This window comes from Scyliorhinus canicula, chromosome 13 (genome assembly GCF_902713615.1).
Source record: "Scyliorhinus canicula chromosome 13, sScyCan1.1, whole genome shotgun sequence".
Lineage (NCBI taxonomy): Eukaryota > Metazoa > Chordata > Chondrichthyes > Carcharhiniformes > Scyliorhinidae > Scyliorhinus > Scyliorhinus canicula.
This window is the reverse complement of record NC_052158.1, coordinates 60,011,029-60,033,876: the sequence shown is the minus strand read 5'-3', so window position 1 is coordinate 60,033,876 and position 22,848 is coordinate 60,011,029. Positions and strand designations below refer to the sequence as shown.

Sequence of the window (22,848 nt, the reverse complement as noted above, 5' to 3'; positions counted from 1 at the left end):
CACCCTATACCCGTAACCCAACAACTCCCCCTTAACCTTACTTTTTTGGACACTACGGGCAATTTTAGCATGGCCAATCCACCTAACCCGCACATCTTTGGACTGTGGGAGGAAACCGGAGCACCCGGAGGAAACCCACGCACACACGGGGAGGACGTGCAGACTCCGCACAGACAGTGACCCAGCCGGGAACCGAACCTGGGACCCTGGAGCTGTGAAGCACTGATGCTAACCACCATGCTACCATGCTGCCCCTAACTTGTTTCAGGAATTTTGTGTCGGGCATGAAGAAAATGTGGTGTGCCCATCTCAGCTGGCCGAGGGTGACCAGTGCCTCAAGGGTATTGACTTGGGCAAGTACGTTCACCTTGGTACACCTATCCTGCCAGTGGATTTGCAGGATTTTGCAGAGGCAGCATTCGTGATATCTCTCCAAGGATTTGAGATGTCTGCTGTACATTACCCATGTTTCTGATGCATGCAGGAGGACAGTGACCAGGAGCTAGGTGCTCGATTTGCGGTCTCAGTTTTCAAACACTCTGTTCCTCAGACATGAAAGACTGCAGTGACGCATTGGATTTGATGCTGGATTTTGTTGTCGCTATCTGTTCGTGCCAAATGAAGGCTCTTGAGGTTTGAGAAATTATCCACATTGTCCAGGAGCTCACGTGGATCTTGATGGTCAGGGAGCAGTTTTGTGTGGCAGGAGCGGGCTGGTGGGGAACCTTTGTTTTCTGATGTTTAGTCTGTGGTCCGTTCTCTCATATACCTCAGTGAATGCGTCGACGATGGTTTGTAGCTCGGGCTCTGAGTGTGCGCGCACACAGGCATCGGCTGCGTACTGAAACTCGATGACAGAAGTTGGTCTTGGAGACATCGAAGGTTGAACAGTTTCTCGCTGGTCCGTAGGTTAACTCTACTCCAGCAGGGATCTTCAGGGTGCTGGGGTGGAGTGTTGCTGCAAGGAAGATGAAGAAGAGCGTTGGTGCGATGACGGAGCCCTGTTTGACCCCAGTGTGACACATATTAGGTCTGTCTGTGGTTCCTTTGGTGAGGATCACGGCTTGCATGTTATCGTGGAGCAGGCAGAGAATAGTGACTAATTTCTGTAGGCTGCCGGATTTGAGGAGGATGTACCACAGTCCCTCACGATTGATTGAGTCAAAGGCCTTTGCGAGATGGAAGAAGGGCATGTACAGAGGTTGATGCTGTTCTTCTTCTGGCTTTGTCACACGCTGAACATCATGTCCATTGTGCCTCTTGATGACCGGAAGCCACACTGAGATCCAGGGAGGAATTCTTCAGCCACTGGTAGGAAGCAGTTGATGAGGATTCTCGCGATGACCATTCCCGTGACAGAGAGTAGAGAAACCCCTTTGTAATTTTGGCAGTCAGATTTATATGGCATTTCATGTTGAGAGGGATAGAATACAAGACCAGGGATGTACATCTAAGGCTCTGGACACACCGCATTCAGTGTATTGTGAGCAGTTTTGGGCCCCCCATCTAAGGAAGGATGTGCTGGCCTTGGAAAGGATCCAGAGGAGGTTCAGAAGAATGATCCCTGGAGTGAAGAGCTTGTCGTATGAGGAACGGTTGAGGACTCTGGGTCTGTACTCGTTAGAGTTCAGAAGGATGAGGGGGGGATCTTTGAAACTTACAGGATACTGCGAGGCCTAGGTAGAGTGGACGTGGAGAGGATGTTTCCACTTGTAGGAAAAAATAGAACCAGAGGACACAACTTCAGACTAAAGGGACGATCCTTTCAAACAGAGATGATGAGGAATTTCTTCAGCCTGAGGGTGGTGAATCTGTGGAACTCTTTGCCGCAGAAGGCTGTGGAGGCCAAATCAGTGAGTGTCTTTAAGACAGAGATAGATAGGTTTTTGATTAATAAGGGGATCAGTGGTTATGGGGAGAAGGCAGAAGAATGGGATGAGAAAAATATCAGCTATTATTGGATGGCGGAGTACACTCGATGGGCCAAGTGGCCTAATTCTGCCCCTACGTCTTATGGCCACATTCCCTCATCCGATCCCTCCCCACTGAACAGGGTAATGGTGAAATGGGAGAGTGAACTGGACCCCATACTTAGAAGCGAGGCCCTATACAGAGTTAACTCCATGTCCTCATGTGCTTGGTTGAATCTAATTCTGTTCAAAGTGCTACAGAGGACACACTTGACCAAGCTCGGTGAGCAGGTTTTTCCAGAATGTTGGCAACAAATGTGACCGCTGTTCTCTTGACCCCGCAGATCGCACTCGTATGTTTTGGTCCTGCCAAGACTCGCCAGCTACTGAGCTTCCTTTTTTAACACTATGTCTAAAATATTCTCCAATTAGATTTACAGCCATGCCCACTGGTGGCGATATTTGTAATTTTGGACTCTCTGGCAATTCACTCTGTGATAGAGGCGTACGTTATCGCCTTTGCTTCATTGATAGCTTCAGGCGGATACTGCTCGGTTAGAGATCTCCTGCTCTGCCCAGTGCCTCTGGCTGGTTAGGAGACTTAATGTCCTTTTGGTATTTGGAGAAAATTAAATTTACCATCGGACGTTCTGTTGCACGATTTTACCTGAGATGGTGATAGAAATCTTAACTTTTAATATATAAGTTTAAAGGAAGAAATGGTTCAGAATTAAAATGATTCATTTAAATGGTTTATCAAGGTTACGCAGTTCAAGCATGACAGTGAGAACTGCTGAATAGCATGAGAATGATCAGATTAAAACAGGCCAGACAGAAGCAAGGACACATTCATTAGTATGAAAATCTGGGCAACGTTCCTGGTCCAGTTTTCATGACAACGGATAAAGTTTGGTGGGAACGAAATATCTCAGTCGCGCCATATCAAAATTTGATGGACAGACATTTCAATCGAATTGAATGAACTATAATGAACTATAAGAATGAACACCTGAGGAAGGAGCTGCGCTCCGAAAGCTCGTGTTTGAATCAAACCTGTTGGACTTTAACCTGGTGTTGTAAGACTTCTTACTGTGCTCACCCCAGTCCAACGCCGGCATCTCCACATTATAATTATTATGACCCAAACACAGCCAGAAAGGGGACAGAACATTGATGTTCTGAGTTACCTTAAAGCTAGGTGCCGGTTTTGAACAATTCATCCCGGGATCATCTTACTTAATTTCTTTAGCTAGTTCCTGTGCTTTGCTTTGAAAGCCATTTTGTTTATTTCCAAATTCTCTGTATTGAGTATTTTGATTTGAAGAAATTATCAAGAACTGCAATCTGTATTGAATTCAACTCCATCATCTGTGTTTGCTTGGACAAAACAAACTTTCTAAAACTCTGCATGGTAGCATTGTGGATAGCACAATGGCTTCACAGCTCCAGGGTTCCAGGTTCGATTCCGGCTTGGGTCACTATCTGTGCGGAGTCTGCACATCCTCCCCGTGTGTGTGTGGGTTTCCTCCGGATGCTCCGGTTTCCTCCCACAGTCCAAAGATGTGCAGGTTAGGTGGATTGGCCATGATAAATTTCCCGTAGTGTCCAAAATTGCCCTTAGTGTTGGGTGGAGTGTTGACCTTGGGTAGGGTGCTCTTTCCAAGAGCCGGTGCAGACTCGATGGGCCGAATGGCCTCCTTCTGCACTGTAAATTCTATAAATTGACCTGATCAAGAGACATTTTAAAACTGACTGAATAAAGCTACAATTTACTCCACGCATGAGCTCAGTTTTATGTTCTGACGAGTAATATAGGAGTGCGGCGACACATAAGATAAGTTAACCAAGTACAGATCTATCAGATGACAATCGTTTATCTTTTTCAATGATCTAGATGCTGTCAACTGTTAGAGTTATTAGGGATAGAGTTTTAAGTTATTTGATTCTTCTTTGGTTTGTTTGTAAATTGTCTTTTTATTCTTATATTTGCAATAATTCTTGTTCTATACTGTACTTGTTTTGCATAAAAAATATACTTTGGAAACGTAATCTAATTAATGCTCTCGAGTAATTTCAACAGTTCACCTTTGACGATCTAGTCTCTGAATTCGCTCAAAAGCTGCTCCGACCTGGACTGACTCATCAACTGCTCACCTTCTGATGGTTCAATCTCTCCCCCTGAGATTGAGTTCCACAGGATTTACAAAACTGAACTTCCGCCTCTAATTACCGGCACAATTGCAGCTTTTTAGCAAACTGCTAGCATCACTAAGCTGACACTGCCCCGGGGTTTCTCTGACCTCCAGTCTCCCAGCTTCACCAAACTATAAATGGATCCCAGGCATTCGTTTGGCCCTAAATTCTCTTGAACACGGGGCCAGTGAATTTCTATCACCTTCCCAGCTGCCCCGGACTGAGGCCTAGTTTCTCACAGTCTGGCAACAGCTTCCAAATGAGCGGCACACCACACAAGGTCCAAACTGCAACCAGCAAATACAGATAAATTGAAACGCGAGAACCTACTTAAGCTCCAACCATTTCTACGGCGACTTAGTTTTACAGGGTTCACTGAATGTTTTTAAACTAATTGAGCTCTAAGACCCAAAACAAAGCATTCTCTGGACTGTACTTGACATAAGAACATAATAAGAACTAGGAGCAGGAGTAGGCCATCTGGCCCTTCAAGCCTGCTCCACCATTCAATGAGATCATGGCTGATCTTTTGTGGACTTTCCTGCCCGAACACCATAACCCTTTATTCCTTTATTCTTCAAAAAACTATATATCTTTATCTTGAAAACATGCATTCTTTGCAAACAGTGTAGACATGTCATGTCCCCAGTTTTCCAGCTAAGTAAGCTGGTGCATCTCTATTCAACAAACATGGGTAACCTTCTGAACGGTCATTTTCTTTTAGGTATTCCGGCAATTTCTGAAGCGCAGCATTTTAGTTACATTATCTTCAAAACAACTATCTTCCCAGAACTAAACATTACCTTTAAAATATATATTTTTTCATATTTTATTGAGGTATTTAAAAATGTTTATAACAGTAACATAAACAATGTCATTAACATGGTAAAATAAACATCCCCCCCCCCCCCCCCCCAATCTTCACGCACCTCAACCATACAACAACAATCCTCCCCCCGCTTGGAATACTGCATCTGCTGACATTTTATTTTTCCCCGAGAAGGTTGACGAACGGCTGCCACCTCCGGGTGAACCCTAACATTGAGTCTCTTAAGGTGAACTTTATTTTCTCGAGACTGAGAAACCCAGCCATGTCACTAACCCAGGTCTCTACACAGGGGCTTTGAGTCCCTCCACATTAACAAGATCCGTCTCCAGGCTACCAGGGAGGCAAAGGCTATGACGTCAGCCTCTTTCGCGCCCTGAACTCCCGGCTCGTCTGACACTCCCAAAGATCGCTACCTCCGGACTCGGCACCACCCGTGTTTTTAGCACCGTGGACATTGCCTTAGCAAAACCCTGAGAAAACCCTCTAAGCTTCGGGCGTGCCCAAAACATGTGGACATGATTTGCTGGGCTTCCCACACACCTATCCTCTACCCCGAAAAACCTGCTCATCCTAGCCGCTGTCATGTGTGCCCGGTGGACTACCTTAAATTGTATCAGGCTAAGCCTGGCACATGGTGAGGAGGTATTAACCCTGTCTAGGGCATCCTACCTTTAAAATATTAACATGCCTGGCCTTTGCGTCCCTAGTAGCCCGGCGAAGGATCTTGCTACAATGGAAGGATGCGAGGCCCCCAAGCGTGGAGACCTGGATCAATGACATGGCAGGTTTCATTAAGCTAGAGAAGGTCAAATTCGCCCTGAGAGGGTCGGTACAAGGGTTCTTTAGGCGGTGGCAACCTTTCCTCGACTTTCTGGCTCAACGATAGGGTACGGGGACAGTAGCAGCAGCAACCCGAGGGAAAAGGGGAGGGGGACGATGACTATGTTTGTTTATTTAATTTTAATTTATTTTTAAGTTCTTTTGTTGTTCATTGGGGTTGGGGGGGTGAGGGGATGTGATACATGCGTCGATACGGTCTGGGGGGTGTTACAGTTATTATGGGTTATTTTGTTGCATTTAATTGTTTGTCGTTATGTTTTATATTTTCTGTAAAAAATTCCAATAAAAAATTATATATAAAACAAAAATATTAACATGCACCATAAACTAGAAATTTGTCGTACACTGGAACCTTTCCCAGTGATTTGGGAAGTTTAGATGTCGATTAACGAGTTACAGGCTAGAATTTAATTGAGGGGCTTGGATAATTTATGTATAAAGTATAGCAGATGCAGTCTGGAATCAAATCAAGAGATTTAGGTAGTTTGTAGAATACTAGTTGTCCTGAATGGAGTCACAGTCTGCAATACTACGGATGGTTTACGTATTGTATACCAACCTGGAATCTTTAACTTTTTATCTCAAATTATTACTGCTGTGTAATCAGTAAACCCTGATACACAATCATATCTGTAGATGATTCAATGAGGCAGGCGAAACATGACCTAGAAAGACTGGGATTGTCTATAACTTGAGCTGGGCATGCTGTGGGTTGCTAACTAGCATTAGAAGATGATATTTTATAATCTGACGGTAACTGAAAATGCTGATAATGGTGATTTCTTATATAATTCACTAATTTTTGCTCAATGCATAATTATTGTTAAATTGATTTTGTCTTTTAACTGCAGGCCACAGCCAGGTATTACTGCGACCTCGGACAACGGAAGAGGTTTCTCAGATCCTCAGGTACTGCACCTTCAACCATCCTTTCATGTAATGTTTCGTTACTCACAGGCTGAATTCCAGAGGCACAAAAAATCCAGGATTAGTTTATAACATATGTACGGTGTCCCAAACTGATCATATCAGATACACAATAAAACATGGCGTGTGTGAATTACAAGGATGCTTGAGTCTCTCTATGCACACTGGATAAAGCAGGGTATGGTTGGAAGGTATACTTGGTGCATGATAGTACTGAGTATCACACTGTAATTGGGATTTACACTCACAGTGTAATTGACTGTTTATCATAGAATTTACAATGCAGAAGGAGGCCATTCGACCCATCGAGTCTGCACCGGCCCTTGGAAAGAGCACACCTCCATCCCATCCCAGTAACCCACCTAACCGTCTTGGACACTAAGGGCAATTTAGCTTGGCCAATCCACCTAACCTGCACTAGCTTTGCACTGTGGGGGGGGAAGCGGAGCACCTGGAGGAAACCCACGCAGACACGTGGAGAACGTGCAGACTCCGCACATACAGTGACCCAAGCTGGGAATCGAACCTGGGACCCTGGATCGGTGAAGCAACAGTGCAAACCACTGTGCTACTGTACCGTTGTTTATAAGTATTAAGAAGTATTAATAACATATAGTACGAACTAATAATTAATCATTTGTAAGGCTGTGGGGAAAAGGTACGGGGCTGGGACCAGGGGAGCTCCTCGTGCTGAAAGCCGGCACAGACACAGTAAGCCAAACAATTTCCTTCAGTACTGTATCCATTCAATTATTCTTTGAAACTGTACAATTGACATTAGTATCACAGCGAGATTGGCACGAATGCTCACAGTGTGTTTGTCTCTGTTTACAATTAGAAATGATAGTATGTGATTGTCTGTGATGGTAGGCTGTTTGCTTTCTTCAGATACTGTAATGATCGGAACCTGGCTGTGAATCCTCAGGGTGGCAACACTGGATTGGTGGGAGGGAGTGTACCAGTGTTCGATGAGATCATTGTTTCAACCGCCCAAATGGACAATATCATCAGTTTCAACGCTAACTCTGGTCAGAACAACTTCCTTTACTCACAATTGTACATAGAAGCATAGGCAACTCACTAGTGAATAATTCCCAACGCTCAACCCTTGGGGAACTCCCAAGGGGAACTCCTATTATTCCTGGAATATTGAATATTGTGAGCGATCCCGCCTAATTGTTCACACTGTGACTCTCCCTTTCCCAATTGTAGTGGCACTCCTCTTGTTACGAATACAGCCATAGCAGGATTCACCATCCAGAGTTACCATTCAATCCCAATTACAGCATGTTTGGTGTTGATCTGGCTATTCTCAGCTGGGTTACAGGAGGGTTCAGAATTCCCAGGTCAGAGGGGAAGAAGACACGGTCAGTTGATTTCTGCCCTGTTATTTCTTCTGCAAAGCACAGGCAAAATACTGAGCAAAATACTGTGGATGCTAAAATCTGCAACAAGAAAAATTCAGGAAGCTTGCCAGCATCTGTTAGGAGAGAAACAGACTTAACTTTTTGAGTTCTTTGACTCTTCAAATCTCTTGTTTTTCCGGCGTCCTCTGCACCCGTTGAAATGAAATGAAAATCGCTTATTGTCACGAGTAGGCTTCAATGAAGTTACTGTGAAAAGCCCCTAGTCGCCACATTCCGGCGCCTGTCCGGGGAGGCTGGTACGGGAATCGAACCGTGCTGCTGGCCTGCTTGGTCTGCTTTAAAAGCCAGCGATTTAGCCTGGTGGGATCAAATGTGGCTGAATTAAGTTGCGATCTTTCCCCGCCATCCAGGGTCATGTGATGAAATATCACTTGGGCGATGCCCTACTAAAAGGAATTTAGTCCCAGTGAGCGGAGAGCAATTTCAGGAGAGGAGGAAATAGAGGATCAAACATATAAGAACAGGGATCAATGCCAAACTCATGTGTCTTGTATATCTATGTTTTCAGGAGTGCTTATCTGCCAGTCCGGTTGCATTTTGGAAAACTTGAACAATTACCTTGAAGAACAAAATTTTATCATGCCCCTTGACCTGGGGTCGAAAGGTAGCTGTCACATCGGTGGGAATGTAGCAACCAATGCTGGTGGACTGAGACTACTGAGGTATGGCTCCCTGCGTGGGACAGTGCTGGGACTGGAAGTGGTAAGAGACAGTTACAGGCCATTGACAGTGATGAGATACAGACTGGCACAGTTTTATAAAATGTACCTGCTGTTGAAACAGTGCACTTCCAGATCCTTCACTCTCCCTACTTCCTATTCTTTTAAGTTTGGGCTACCGTTTCTCAGCTGTTCCCTTCCCCTCATTCTGCTTTACCCATCAGTGGCAAAGCCATTAATGCTCTGTGCTGTGGAAATCTCTCCCCTGTGGAAACTCTCTGCCATGTTAGACCTTTTTCCATCTTCCAAAACGTCCACAAAATCTTTCCCTCCTCCCTTTCTCTTTCTCTCTCTACTGGCCATAAAGGACTTATATTATGGGATAAAAAGCCACATATCCATGTTTGCTGATGACATAAAGATAGGTGGCATTGTAAGCCATGTAGATAAATGTATAAAAATACAAAGAGATGTTCATTGATTGAGAAAGTGGGTCAATGGTAGCAAGTGGATTTCAATGTAAACCAGTATGAGATCATTAATTTTGGACTGTTGTGATTTGATGTGCATACACTTTTAAGGGAACATATCTTCAATACATGTCAATCATTACCATTTTGACAGGATGTGATATATTAATCCCATGATTTGCCGGCAGTCTGAAGCAACAGTGATTAAGGTCAGATGTGTGCCTCATAGTCCCCCAGTAAACATTATCTGTATATAGGGGGCAATTCTCCAGGGCTGTTAGTCCCAGGCGAGATTCCTGATGTCCCGTTAAATCGGTGTGTGGGCCAAATCGGGATTTTCGCCGGCCATCAAACCCGTTGCAAGTCTCCCAGCCCGCTCCCCCTGGCAAGATCCAAACTAATTACCATTTATTTGAATGTAATTAGGGGGTGTGATTTCCACCCCCCTGCCCTTGACCACTGGGAAGGGAGAGTCACAGTGTGAACAATTAGGTGGGATCGCTCACAATATTCACCCACGTCTGTACTGTAGGAATTCTATGAAATGTCGGGGGTCGTTCCCAGGATGGGGGTCATGTGGCAGCTCTTCCCTCTAGCTTTGAAAATCATTAAACTGTCTTTCAGCATGTCAAGTTCCCTCTGCAGCATTGAAACTCTTTGATGTCTCTCCATTTCAAAGATCTGTCAGATGAAGGTAAAAGTATTTTCTTTGTAGCCTTAAAACCTTTTAACTCTTTCCCAGCATGTCAGTATCAATGATCTGGTAGATGAAGGTAAAAGCCTTCCCTTTAATGTTTTGGAAACCTTTGAAGTGATCTTTTTCATCGTCAATGTTATTCCCCTTTAATTCTTTCAAGCCTCTGAGCATACTTAGAAGCTTAAAAGCTTTTGGCTGCATTGATTACATACAATTTCACGGTCCATTACCTTTTACATACCTCTTGATTGACAGGTCGACTATTTCAAAGGTGGGTTTAGCGTTGTTTGTTTTTATACCTCTTCAGGATCCATTAACTCTGAAGTGTTTCCTCTTTTGAGCAGGTGTTACTTCTAACCACCGTTTTTTAAAGAGGCTGTCTCTTGATCTGAAGAGCTTCCAGGAAAGACCAGGGGAAGCACTTAGACAGAGCCAAATAGGCACCCCGATCTCTAAGAAGCTGGACCTGTCAATGTGACCAGGCCCTGCCCCTCAAGGCCAGCACAAAACCGCCATTGTCTTATCTTCAAATAAAGAACCCACAGTATTTTTTCACCAATCCCTGAGTATGATTGCCATGTTTACGTCGATAAGAATCATCTAAAATGAAAGAGAAAATGCTGGAAAGTCTCAACGGGTCTGGCAACATCTGTAGGGAGAGAAAAGAGCTAATGTTTCGAGTCCGATGACACTTTGTCAAAGCTCAGAAGAATCTAATAGGGACCTAAGAGGTAAGTGAAGAAAAGTCGCCATAGTCCCAGATGACCATAGATTGCTTTCCCCTTTGATGGGAAGAGCTGACTGATGGTGATTTAACCTGAGGATCACCCCACCTCAGGTGAGGGGCAAGGTTGAGAAGGCTTTCTTGAATAACCTCAGCCGGTACGGCTGGCCTCGCTCTGCATCATGATCCAGCTGTCCAGCCAACTGAGCTAAAGAAGTACAGCTCAGGGTATCTAAATGGTGAAAAGCTAGAAACAGTGAAGGTCCAAAGAGACTTACGGATCCAGGTGCATAAAATAATCAAAATGGCTAATGGAATGCCTGCTTTTTTATCTAGCGAACCCGGATACAAGGCGGTAGAAGTCCTGCTTGGGCTAGAGAAAGCCCTGGTCAGACCACACCTGGAATACTGTGAGCAGTTCTGGGCATTACACATTAGGAAGGGTATATTAGGGGGCGGCACGTGGCACAGTGGTTAGCACTGCTGCCTCATGGTGCTAAGAACCCGGGTTTGATCCCTGCCCCAGGTCACTGTCCGTGTGGTGTTTGCACATTCTCCCCGTGTCGGCGTGGGTCTCATCCCCACAACCCAAAGATGTGCTGGCTCGGTGGATTGGACATGCTAAGTTGCCCCTTAATTTGAAAAAAAAATAATTGGTCACTCTAAATTTATAAAAACTTTTTTTTTTAAAAAAAGGACGTATTGGCCTCGGAGGGTATGTCATGTAGATTTATCAAAATGATACCAGGACTACCAGGAGAGATTACACAAATTAGTGTTGTGTTCCTTGGAGTTGAGAAGATGAACAGGTGATCAAAGTTTTCAGACATTAAGGAGAAACGAGAGGGTAGATAGTGAGAAACAATTTATTCTGATTGGGAAGACTAAGACTAGGCCCAACAGTAAAGGTTAGGCCTGGTTCTTTCTGGAGTGAATTTAGGAAACACTTGTGCATGCAAAGGCTGCTAGAAGGTTGGAAGGCTATTGATTCCTTGCACAGGGCAATTGATGTTCGGTCCATTTTTAACTTTAAATCTTAAGACTGCTAGTTTCTGTTAACCAAAGATATTATTGGATGCAGGGTAAAAGTGGGTGCATATGGAGTTAGGTCATAAATCAGCCATGATCTTATTGAATAGTGAAACAGGCTAGAGGGCCAAATGATCTTGTTCATGTGTTCCTGTTTTTAACCAACGCTGTTCAGGACCAGAGGCAGTGCTTCTTTTCTTTAACGGCATCAGGCCCTTCCTGGGAATCAATGATGTTTTGAGTTTTACCTTCTCCGTGTTCCCATAGCAGTAACAACATGGCGTTTTAAAAAAACAATAAAATCATAATTGATTTTCTTGATACGCTTCTGAGGGGGTCCACTGACCTCCACCCTTGCTCTCGTTGGCCGGTAAATATTATTTCAACTACTGTTGTACACCATTGTTTCATACCCTGTTTTTGCTTGCAGGTACTTGCAGATGGAACAGTTTTGAACTGTCTGTCGTCACTTCGCAAAGACAACACAGGCTACGACCTCAAGCAGCTTTTTATTGGAGCTGAAGGGACACTTGGAATCATCACCGCAGTGTCTATTCTGTGTCCAAGGAAATCAGCCGCTGTTAGTGTAGCACTTCTAGGTAAAGGCAGAGAACGGCATAATATTTATTCACAATTTTGGAGGAAGGTGTTACAACTGCTGTCTGACCATGCCAGCATGGCATCACACTCAGCCGATAGCTCCGAGTCAGCAAAGTTCCCAGTGAAAATCCTCTTTGTGTCAATATCCTGTAGGCTATTCTACCAAAGTTTGGAGGTCGACCCTGGATATCAATGACCCAAAGCTTGAGAATTTGCCCAAATCAACTGCACTTTATTATTTGATTTCTACTACAGACAGTTCAATAATACTTATGCTAGTGACTACTCACCCCATGCTTTAGTTGCTTAGTTTCCCCAAGGACCAGATTTGATGAGGTGGTTGATCCATTCTTCTCCATTTTTCTGTTCATATAGCTCTCCAGGCTGCCCCCCTTCCTTGTCTGGCTGCAGCGATGGCCTCAAGTTTAATGAATGCCTTACTTAAATAGGTCTCTGTACACGCTTTCTGATTGGCTCAGTTCTCTGATAGCAACAGTCCATGATTGACTCATTTTCACTCCCGGCAGCCCTCTCTAGAGCAGGAAGGTCCCAACAGCATGTTTGGCCGGTCTCCCCTTGGATCTGCCTGCTTCCGCACCTCCATCTGTTCCAGTGTCCATACAGTTTTGTATTATAGAAGGGGTCCAACTCCCCACCTATCCCTGGTTCCATCAAGCGACCATTAGGCAAGGGTGTTTATAAGCTTCCAAATTTCTACTTATTAAATGGTTTTCCAAACAAACAACAATCATCAGTTGTATTACATTAAGACATTACATTTTGACCTTACTTTGAGTTTTAAGCGATCAATTTTACACAATATTTGTAATTTAAAAAAATACAAACTGGAAAAAAGAAACAGTTGTTGCCTGGCCTTTAAACAATCACCTTCTGTTAACTCATTTGCAGAAGTTACCCTATGTTAGTGTTATAAATAATGTTTTTTTTAAATAAATTTAGAGTGCTCAATTCTTTTTTTCCAATTAAGGGACAATTTAACCTGGCCAATCCACTTACCCTGCACATCTGCACGGCTGAGGCTGTTTAGCACAGGGCTAAATTGCTGGCTTTGAAAGCAGACCAAGGCAGGCCAGCAGCACGGTTCAATTCCCATAACAGCCTCCCCGAACAGGCGCCGGAATATGGCGACTACCGTCTTTTCACAGTAACTTCATTTTGAAGCCTACTTGTGACAATAAGCGATTTTCATTTTCATTTTTCATTTCATCTTTTTGGGTTCCGGGGGTGAGACCCATGCAGACACAGGGAGAAGGTGCAAACTGCACAAGGACAGTGACCTGGAGCCGGGATTGAATCCGGGTCCTTGGCGCCATGAGCCTTATGAATAATGTTAAGCCTAGCTTTACCCTGTATCCATAAATACCTTCCACAATATAATGACCCTTTTATTATGCCCAGATGGCCACAGTGCTATATCCCTGTAAAATACTCATCGTATTGGACCAAAATATTAAAGACTTTGAGCGATTGATGAGCACCCTGTAATCAATAACATTTCTGTGCAGGATACATGAAGAAACATGCTGTTTGGGCAGCACGGTAGCATGGTGGTTAGCATAAATGCTTTACAGCTCCAGGGTCCCAGGTTCGATTCCCGGCTGGGTCACTGTCTGTGCGGGGTCTGCACGTCCTCCCCATGTGTGCGTGGGTTTCCTCTGGGTGCTCCGGTTTCCTCCCACAGTCCAAAGATGTGCGGGTTAGGTGGATTGGCCATGCTAAATTGCCCGTAGTGTCCTAAAAAGTAAGGTTAGGGTGGGGGGGGGGGGGGGGGGTGTGTGTGTGTGTGTGGGGGGGGGGGGGGGTGGTTGTTGGGTTACGGGTATAGGGTGGATACGTGGGTTTGGGTAGGGTGATCATTGCTCGGCACAACATCGAGGGCCGAAGGGCCTGTTCTGTGCTGTACTGTTCTATGTTCTATGTTTGATTTGATCTACCAATCAGCCCCAGTGATTGGTTAATCCAGTCAAACAGCAAGTTCCTTTGGTTGCTCATAATAAGCAGATTACAGACTATTCTCAACCAACCCACACTTGCAAAACCCAAAACAAACCGTCTCCTGTTAGATGTGATTCCATGATTTGACAGCACTTGCTGAACAATCCTGAGTGCACCAATAGCTACACTAACAACAATTTAAGATTATCAGTCATGCTCATAATATGGCTAAATTAAGCCTGATGGAAGAGGCATATATTCATGCAGGCATCCAAACAAAAGGAATGTGTCAAGCCTCGCACCGTTTTTGAATTAACCGGGAATTTGGGATGTCTCTAGTGCCCCGTTACTTTTTCCATAGCAACATCTCAACAAATCAGAGTCGACTTACAACCAATCGGCACCCTTTTCTCCTGTAGTTTAAATTGCTGTGACAGTTTGAACTTTTACTTTGTGCGTTTTTCTCGATGGGTGAAAGACAAAAAGGTTTGACAACATGTCTTTCTTTTCAGCAGTACTCAAACTTTATAACAAAATAATAAAATGCTCACAGGAGTATTGTGATGCAAAATTGAACACCGAGCTACATAAGGCGATATTAGGGCATCCGTCCCAAAAGCTTGGTTAGAGAAGTAGATTTTAAGGCCTATCTAAAAGGTAGAATGAGAGGTCCTGAAGCTGAGAGGTTTAGCGAGGGAATTCTAGAGCTTGGGTCCTGGACAGCTGATTGCATGGCTCCAAGCGGTGGAACAGTTCAAATCAGGGAAGCTCAAGGGGCCAGAATTAGATAAGCGCAGATATGGAACATAGAACAGTACAGCACAGAACAGGCCCTTTGGCCCTCGATGTTGTGCCGAGCCTTGTCCTAAACCAAGATCAAGCTATCCCACTCCCTGTCATTTTGGCGTGCTCCATGTGCCTATCCAATAACTGCTTGAAAGTTCCTAAAGTGTCCGACTCCACTATCGCAGCAGGCAGTCCATTCCGCACCCTAACCACTCTCTCTGAGTAAAGAACCTACCTCGGACATCCCTCCTATATCTCCCACCCTGAATCTTATAGTTATATCCCCTTGTAACAGCTTCATCCACCCGAGGAAATAGTCTCTGAACGTCCACACTATCTATCCCCCTCATCATCTTATAAACCTCTATTAAGTTGTCTCTCATCCTCCTCTGCTCCAAAGAGAAAGGTCCTAGCTCCCTCAACCTTTCCTCATAAGACCTATCCTGCAAACCAGGCAGCATCCTGGTAAATCTCCTTTGCACCCTTCCCAATGCTTCCACATCCTTCCTATAGTGAGGTGACCAGAACTGCACACAATACTCCAAATGTGGTCTCACCAGGGTCATGTACAGTTGCAGCATAACCCCACAGCTCTAATATGTCAGTGGGTTGTGGTGTTGAAGAAACTGACAAGAGATTTGGAGGGGCAAGTGCATGGAGGGACTAGAAAACAAGGGTGAGGATTTTAAAACCAAGGTGTTGCTTAACTGGGAGCCAGTATGGGTGAGCTGCACACATGGATGTTAGTAAACAGGACCTGGTGCAAGTAAGGACCTGATTAGCACAATTTGGATGACCTCAGATTTTACTGAGGATAGAATATGGGATGCTGGCCAGGAGTGTTTTGGAATAGTGAATGCAGAGCGAACAGATGGGTGAGAGTTTCCTCAGCAGATGAGCCTGGGCAGGGGTTGAGTGGAGCAATGTTAAGGAGGTAGAAGTAGTGATCTTGGTTATTGTGCAGATATGTGGTTGGAAACGTATGTTGGGGTCAAATATGACACTCAAGTTTGTAAATAGTCTGGTTCAGCCTCTGGAAGTCACCAGAGAGAGTGATGGAGACGGTGACTAGAAAATGGAGTTTGTAATGGAGAATGAAGGCAATGGTTTCAGTCTTCACAATATTTAGTTGGGGAATATTTTTGCTCATCCAGTACTGGATGTTGGACAGCGTCTGGTAATGTGGCGACAATGGAGGAGTCGAGATAATTGATGGTGAGGTAGAGCTACTATCAGCAGAGTAATTTATCCTTGTACAATCTACCCACAATAATGATCTGCTTTGTGTCTCAAGGTTGTGACAGCTTTGAAAGGACCTTGGATATATTCAAGGAATCCAAAAGCATGTTGGGTGAAATCCTCTCTGCCTTCGAGTTCCTGGATCACAGTTGCAGAGCGGTTGTCTGCGAGCACCTGAAACTGAGAAACCCATTGCAAGGTAAAAGGGGATAAGAATATAAAATTAGATCACTGTCAGTTATGCCTTAGGCTTTCTTGAGTTTCTGGTGTCAGGCACTCCTGTGGGAAGTGTGTCATTATTATTGGAGTGAACTCAGGTAGCAGTAGGCCATTCAGTCCCTCAAGCCTGTTTCACCATTTAATTAGGCATTGGCTGATCACAGCTCCTTGTACCTACTGAAAAGGCTGTGTGACTACAGTAACCCATGACCCAAATTGGATATTTGTTCACTTGCATCGATATTTCTTCAAGCACTGAAATGAATGCCTGGTGAGACAGAACAGATTTAGAAACTCAAAACTGGACCTTCACAAGGTGCTGTGGACCATCAGCAGAATTGTATTCCAGCAAATTTTCCAACCGGCTAGGTCAGCATTTGTTGCCCATCCCTAATTGCCCTTGATAAACTGGTGGTGAGCCACCGTCTTGAACCATTGCAATTCATGCGGTGTAGTTGCGGCCACAGTGCTGTTAGGGAGGGAGTTTCAAGTTTTGATCCAGTAACAGTGAAGAAATTGCAATATATTTCCAAGTCAAGCTTGGAGGGGAACATGCAAGAGGTGCTGTTCCCATGCATCTGCTGCTCTTGTCCTAGGTGGTGGAGATCATGGGTTTGGAAGGTACAGTTGCAATAGCTTTGGGTGACGTGCTGCAGTGCATCTTGTACATAATACCCACTGCTGTCACTGTCGGTCAGTGGAGGAGGGAGTAAATATTTAGGTTGGTTGATGGGGTGCCGATCAAGGGGCTCCTTTGTCCTCGAGGATGTTAAGCTTATTAAGTGTTATTAAAGCTGCACTCACCCAGGCAAATGGACAGTATTCCATCACACTGCTGACTTGTGCCTTGCAAATGGTGCACAGACCATGAGGAGCCAGCTTTTGAGTTACTTACTTCAGAATTCCCAGCTTCTGACCTGCTGGTGCAACCATGGCTGGTCCAGTTCAGTTTCTCATGACTTGGCATATCTCTGATGCTCCCATTAGCATCAAGCCAGGGGATCAACCCTGGTTTAATGAGGAGGGCAGGGGAGCCTGACTGGAACAGTACCAACCATACTCAATAAAAAGACCATAACACAGGACTTCAAACATGCTAAACTGCAGAAGCAGCATGCTGCAGACTGAGCTAAGCAAACCCACAACTAATGGATCAGACAAAAGCTCTGCAATCTTGTTACATCCAATCAGGAACGGTGGTAGACAATTAGACAACTAATGGGAGGATGAGGCTCCCTAAGCAAGAGCCCAGCAAAAGACAAGGCTGAACGGCAGCACAAGTGGATAGCACTGTGGCTTCACAGCGCCAGGGTCCCAGGTTCAATTCCCCGCTGGGTCACTGTCTGTGCGGAGTCTGCACGTTCTCCCCGTGTCTGCGTGGGTTTCCTCCGGGTGCTCCGGTTTCCTTCCACAGTCCAAAGATGTGCAGGTTAGGTGGATTGGCCATGATAAATTGCCCTGAGTGACCAAAAAAAGGTTAGATGGGGTTATTGGGTTACGGGGATAGGATGGAAGTGAGGGCTTAAGTGGGTTGGTGCAGACTCAATGGGCCGAATGGCCTCCTTCTGCACTGTATGTTCTATGAGGTGTTTTCACTGATCTTCAGCCAGAAATGTTGAGTGGATGATCTATCTCAGCTTCCCCCTGAGATCCCCAGCATCACAGATGTCAGTCTTCAACCAGTTTGATTCACTCCACATGATGTCACGAAATGGTGAAGCCAATAGACACACAAATGACTATGGGCCCTGATACCAACCTGGCTGTAGTACTGAAAGCCTGTGCATCCGAACCAACCATGCCCCAGAATTAACTGTGCCCCTAGCCGAACCGTTCCAGTGCAACGACAACACTGATATTTACCTGACAATGTGGAAAATTGCCCAGGTCTGTCCTGTCCACAAAAAAGGACAAATCCAAGCCAGCCAATTACTTCCCCATCTGTCTACTGTCGATCATCAACAAAGTGATGGAAGAGATGGTTGACAATTCTATGAAGTGGCACTTACTCAGTAGTAACCTGTTCACCTATGTTCAGTTTGGTTCTGCCAGGCCCACTCGTCCCTTGACCTCGTTATAACCTTGGTCTGTAGCATGGACAGAAGAGTTAATTTACAGAGGTGAGGTGAGAATGACTGCCCTTGACCTCATGGCAGCATTTAATCCAGTTGGACATCAATGAGCCCAAGTAAAATTGAAGTCTGTGGTAACCAGGAGCAGAACTCTCCACTGGCCAGAATCATAATACAGTAGCAGAAAAGGATGATGGTTGTCGTTGTTGGAGGTTAACCACCTCAGCTCCAGGACATCACTGCAGGAGTTCCTCAGAACAGTGTCTGAAAAAGACTTGTAGCAGCTTCAGCAATGATTTTCCCTCCATCAGTACACCAAGGTTGCATTCTCCTCCTGTTGGATCGAGTGACAAGGGTAATTGTAAAGTGGAATGTCACAAGCTGAGCACTGATGAATTTAGGTCTGCACCCCGCTTCTTGTTCGTCTTCTACATGCAGAGATAATAGCTTGACGGCTCACTATGATATTGGCTGATGATTGTACAGTGTTCAGCGCCATTTGGAATTCTTCAGAGGATGAAGCAGTCTGTTTCTGCAAATGACAAGACCTGGACAACATTCAGGCTTGGGCTGATAAGCCGCAAATAATATTCACGTCACACAAGTGCAAGGCACATGATCATTTCCAAGAAGAGAGAACGTGTGCATGAATTACAACTATTATTCATTCCTGTCTGGCATTAACCTAAAAGAGAAAAAATGGCTCAACGGTGGCTCACAATAGAAATTCGGAATAATATTAACATAAAAACGTAGAAAATAGGAGCAGGAGCAGACCAGTCAGTCCTTCGAGCCTGCTTCACCATTCATTATGATCATGGCCGATCATCCAACTTAGTAACCTATCTAACTCCTTCTTGAAAACATGCAGTGTTTTAGCCTCAACTGTTTTCTGTGGTAGTGAATTCTACAAGTTCACCACTCTTGTTGAAGATATTCCTCCTCATCTCAGTCCTGAATGGTTTGCCCTTTATCCTTAGACTGTGACCCCTGGTTCTGGACCCCCCTGCCATCGGGAACTTCCTTCCTGCATCTACTCTGTCTTGTCTTGTTTGAATTTCATAGGTTTCCATGAGATCCTCCCTCATTCTTCTGAACTCCAGCGAATATAATCCTCACCGACTCAATCGCTCCTCTTACGTTAGCCCTGCCATCCAAGAAATCGGTCTGATAAACCTTTGCTGCACTCCCTCTACAGCAAGATCCTTGCTCAGATATGGAGATCAAAACTGCACGCAATATTCCAGATGTGATCTCATCAAGATCCTGAGCTGGATTCTTCCACCCCGCCAGCTGCAAGAGAGCCACGGTCGAGAGCTGGACACTGGAGAAGTCCATTGACCTGGGGTGGGATTCTCCGGTCGCCGGGCAGGCGCGGCCGGAGAATCCCGCCCCCTGTATAATTGCAGCAAGACATTTCTGCTCCTCTCAAATCCTCTCGCTATGGGGGCAGCACGGTGGCCTAGTGGTTAGCACAACCGCCTCACGGCGCTGAGGTCCCAGGTTCGATCCCGGCTCTGGGTCACTGTCCATGTGGAGTTTGCACATTCTCCCCGTGTCTGCGTGGGTTTCGCCCCACAACCCAAAAATGTGCAGAGTAGGTGGATTGGCCAAGCTAAATTGCCCCTTAATTGGAAAAAATAATTGGGTAATCTAAATTTATTAAAAAAAAGAAAAACAAAAAAAAATCCTCTCGCTATGAAGACCAACGCACATTTGCCTTCTTCGCCGCCTTTTGCACCTGCATGCTTACTTTCAACGACTGGTGTACAAGGACAGGCAGATCTCGTTGCATATTGCCTGTAGCCATTTAGATAATAATCTGCCTTTTTTTGCTGCCAAAGTGGGTAATTTCAAATTTATTCATATTATTCTGCATCTGCCATGCATTTACCCACTCACTCAGGTTGACCAAATCACACTAAAGTATCTCTGCATCCTCCACAAAGCCCACCCTGCCACCCAGCTTTGTGTCATCTATAAAAATTTGTAAATATTACATCTAGTTCCCTCATCTAAATCAATAATATATATTGTGAATAGCTGGAGCCAGAGCACTGACCCTATGGTACCCACTAATCACTGCCTGCCATTTGGAAAAAGACCCATTTATTCCTGCTCTTTGGGTAGGATGCCCTGGTCCCCCAACCGCCTGTTTCGCTGGCGGTGGGATTCCCTCTTCCCGCAGCTTGACAATGGGATTTCCCATTGAAGCCACCCCAGGCCGCCGAGAAACCCGCGGACGAGGGTGCGCTGCCAGCAGGAAAAGAGAATCCCAACAGTCGGAGAATTCTGGCTTTGTTTCCTGTCTGCCAACCAGTTTTTTACCCATCTCCATACACTACCCCCAATCCCATGGGCTTTAATTTTACACGCTATCTCTTATGTGGAACTTAGCCGAAAACCTTATGAATGTCCAAATAAACCACATCCACTGGCTCCAAAGAGAAGACGTAGAAAATTGCCAGAAAAAGCAGCAAGCCCAAGGATTGAAAGCATTTTAGAATTCAGCAAAAGAGAGCAAAAAATGTGATCAAGAGGGGGAAAATAGAGTATGAAAGTAAAATAGCAGGAAACATAGAAACTGACCATAAAATCTTCTATAAATATTTGACGAGAAAAGACAAATGAAGGTCCCTTACAGTCGGAAGCTGTGGAAATTATTGTTTTTTTAAATATAGATTTAGAATACCCAGTTCTTTTTTTTTCCAATTAAGGGCAATTTAGTGTGGCCAATCCACCTACTGGCACATCTTTGGGTTGCGAGACCCACGCAGACACAAAATATATATTTTCTGTTGTGTCTGAAGAATATGCAATGGGCAGCTAACTAAGTGTAGAAAATTACCACTGAATGACTCTAATTTGTTCTGAGCAGATGGGTTATTCTGGCGGGTTTCTTCATGCAGGAGTGCCCTGATGAGATGGTGGCAGCCTTTCTGCTTGAGCCACGAGAGTCTTTGCCGCGAGTCTCCCGCATTTCCGGTACTTGCAAGCTCTTTGATCCCAAAATATTCGAGAGTAAATGGAGCATCAAATCTTTATTCAGACCTCTTTACAGGTGTGAGTGATATTAGTGTTGTGACCAGGTGTAGATGGCAGGCTGTGAGACAAACCATGGTTGTGTCCGGATGGAGGAGAATGTTGAGCACTGATGAGAGCATTATACAACATGTTTGCTGGCCTGTGTATCATTCCTCTTGATGCCAGTGCATACTGGTGCCAGTGTACAGGCTAAATCAGCCAAACATAAACAGCAGTCAACACCATTATTCAGCTGAGCAAGAATTCAGTTGAATGGAAATATTCCAAAATTAAGGTTATTGAAACCGATGGTTATTGAAGCAGGTCATCACATGCAGCCCATTTCTCAGTAATAGAGGGTAGCTTGACAGTGACTTTTAGTCACTCATCAATATTAGTGTGCATATTTATATATAAAATGCCAACCAAAACCAAACCAACACTGATAAAAATAGAAGTAAGATGAAGCCCAAAGTAATGGATTTGGAAATAAAGTTAATTTTGAGGTTATGAGAATGTAAACTGAAAAACAATTTTTTTTTTAAATTTAGAGTACTCAATTCATTTTTCCAATTGAGGGGCAATTTAGTGTGGCCAATCAACCTACCCTGCACATCTTTGGGTTGTGGGGGCGAAACCCATGCAAACACGGGGAGAACGTGCAAACGCCGCACGGACAGTGACCCAGAGCCGGGATCGAACCTGGGACCTCGGCGCCGCGAGGCAGCAATGCTAACCACTGTGCCACCGTGCTGCCCTAACTGAAAAATAAAATTGACAGACACTGAGATAGAACAGCAGTGAGAAATATTTTTTTTAATGATCAAGAGAAATATATTTTGCTGAAAAAATGAGAACTAACTAGGGGCCTCACGGTAGCATGGTGGTTAGCATCAATGCTTCACAGCTCCAGGGTCCCAGGTTCGATTCCCAGCTGGGTCACTGTCTGTGTGGAGTCTGCACGTCCTCCCCGTGTGTGCGTGGGTTTCCTCCGGGTGCTCCGGTTTCCTCCCACAGTCCAAAGATGTGCGGGTTAGGTGGATTGGCCATGCTAAATTGCCCTTAGTGTAAGGTTAATGGGGGGATTGTTGGGTTACGTGTATACGGGTTACATGGGTTTAAGTAGGGTGATCATTGTTCGGCACAACATCGAGGGCCGAAGGGCCTGTTCTGTGCTGTACTGTTCTATGTTCTATGTTCTAACTAGCCAATAATTAAACACTGGATGAATGAAAAGGTGGAGAAAC

At 44.8% G+C, this 22,848-nt stretch overlaps 1 protein-coding gene across 5 annotated transcripts in view; it reads left to right on the top strand.

Annotated features, from left to right (window-relative positions):
- The window catches only part of d2hgdh (D-2-hydroxyglutarate dehydrogenase), a 48,688-nt gene that overhangs the window by 6,602 nt on the left and 19,238 nt on the right, over positions 1 to 22,848 (top strand). For 4 of the 5 annotated variants that reach the window (XM_038816015.1, XM_038816016.1, XM_038816017.1 and 1 more), the window contains exons 3-7: positions 6,624 to 6,681; positions 7,588 to 7,727; positions 8,635 to 8,828; positions 12,136 to 12,304; positions 16,342 to 16,485. In XM_038816015.1, the coding sequence (XP_038671943.1) occupies positions 6,624 to 6,681; positions 7,588 to 7,727; positions 8,635 to 8,828; positions 12,136 to 12,304; positions 16,342 to 16,485 (705 nt within the window). The remainder of the gene's footprint in view (positions 1 to 6,623; positions 6,682 to 7,587; positions 7,728 to 8,634; positions 8,829 to 12,135; positions 12,305 to 16,341; positions 16,486 to 22,848) is intronic. The other variant, XM_038816018.1, reaches the window with a different exon arrangement.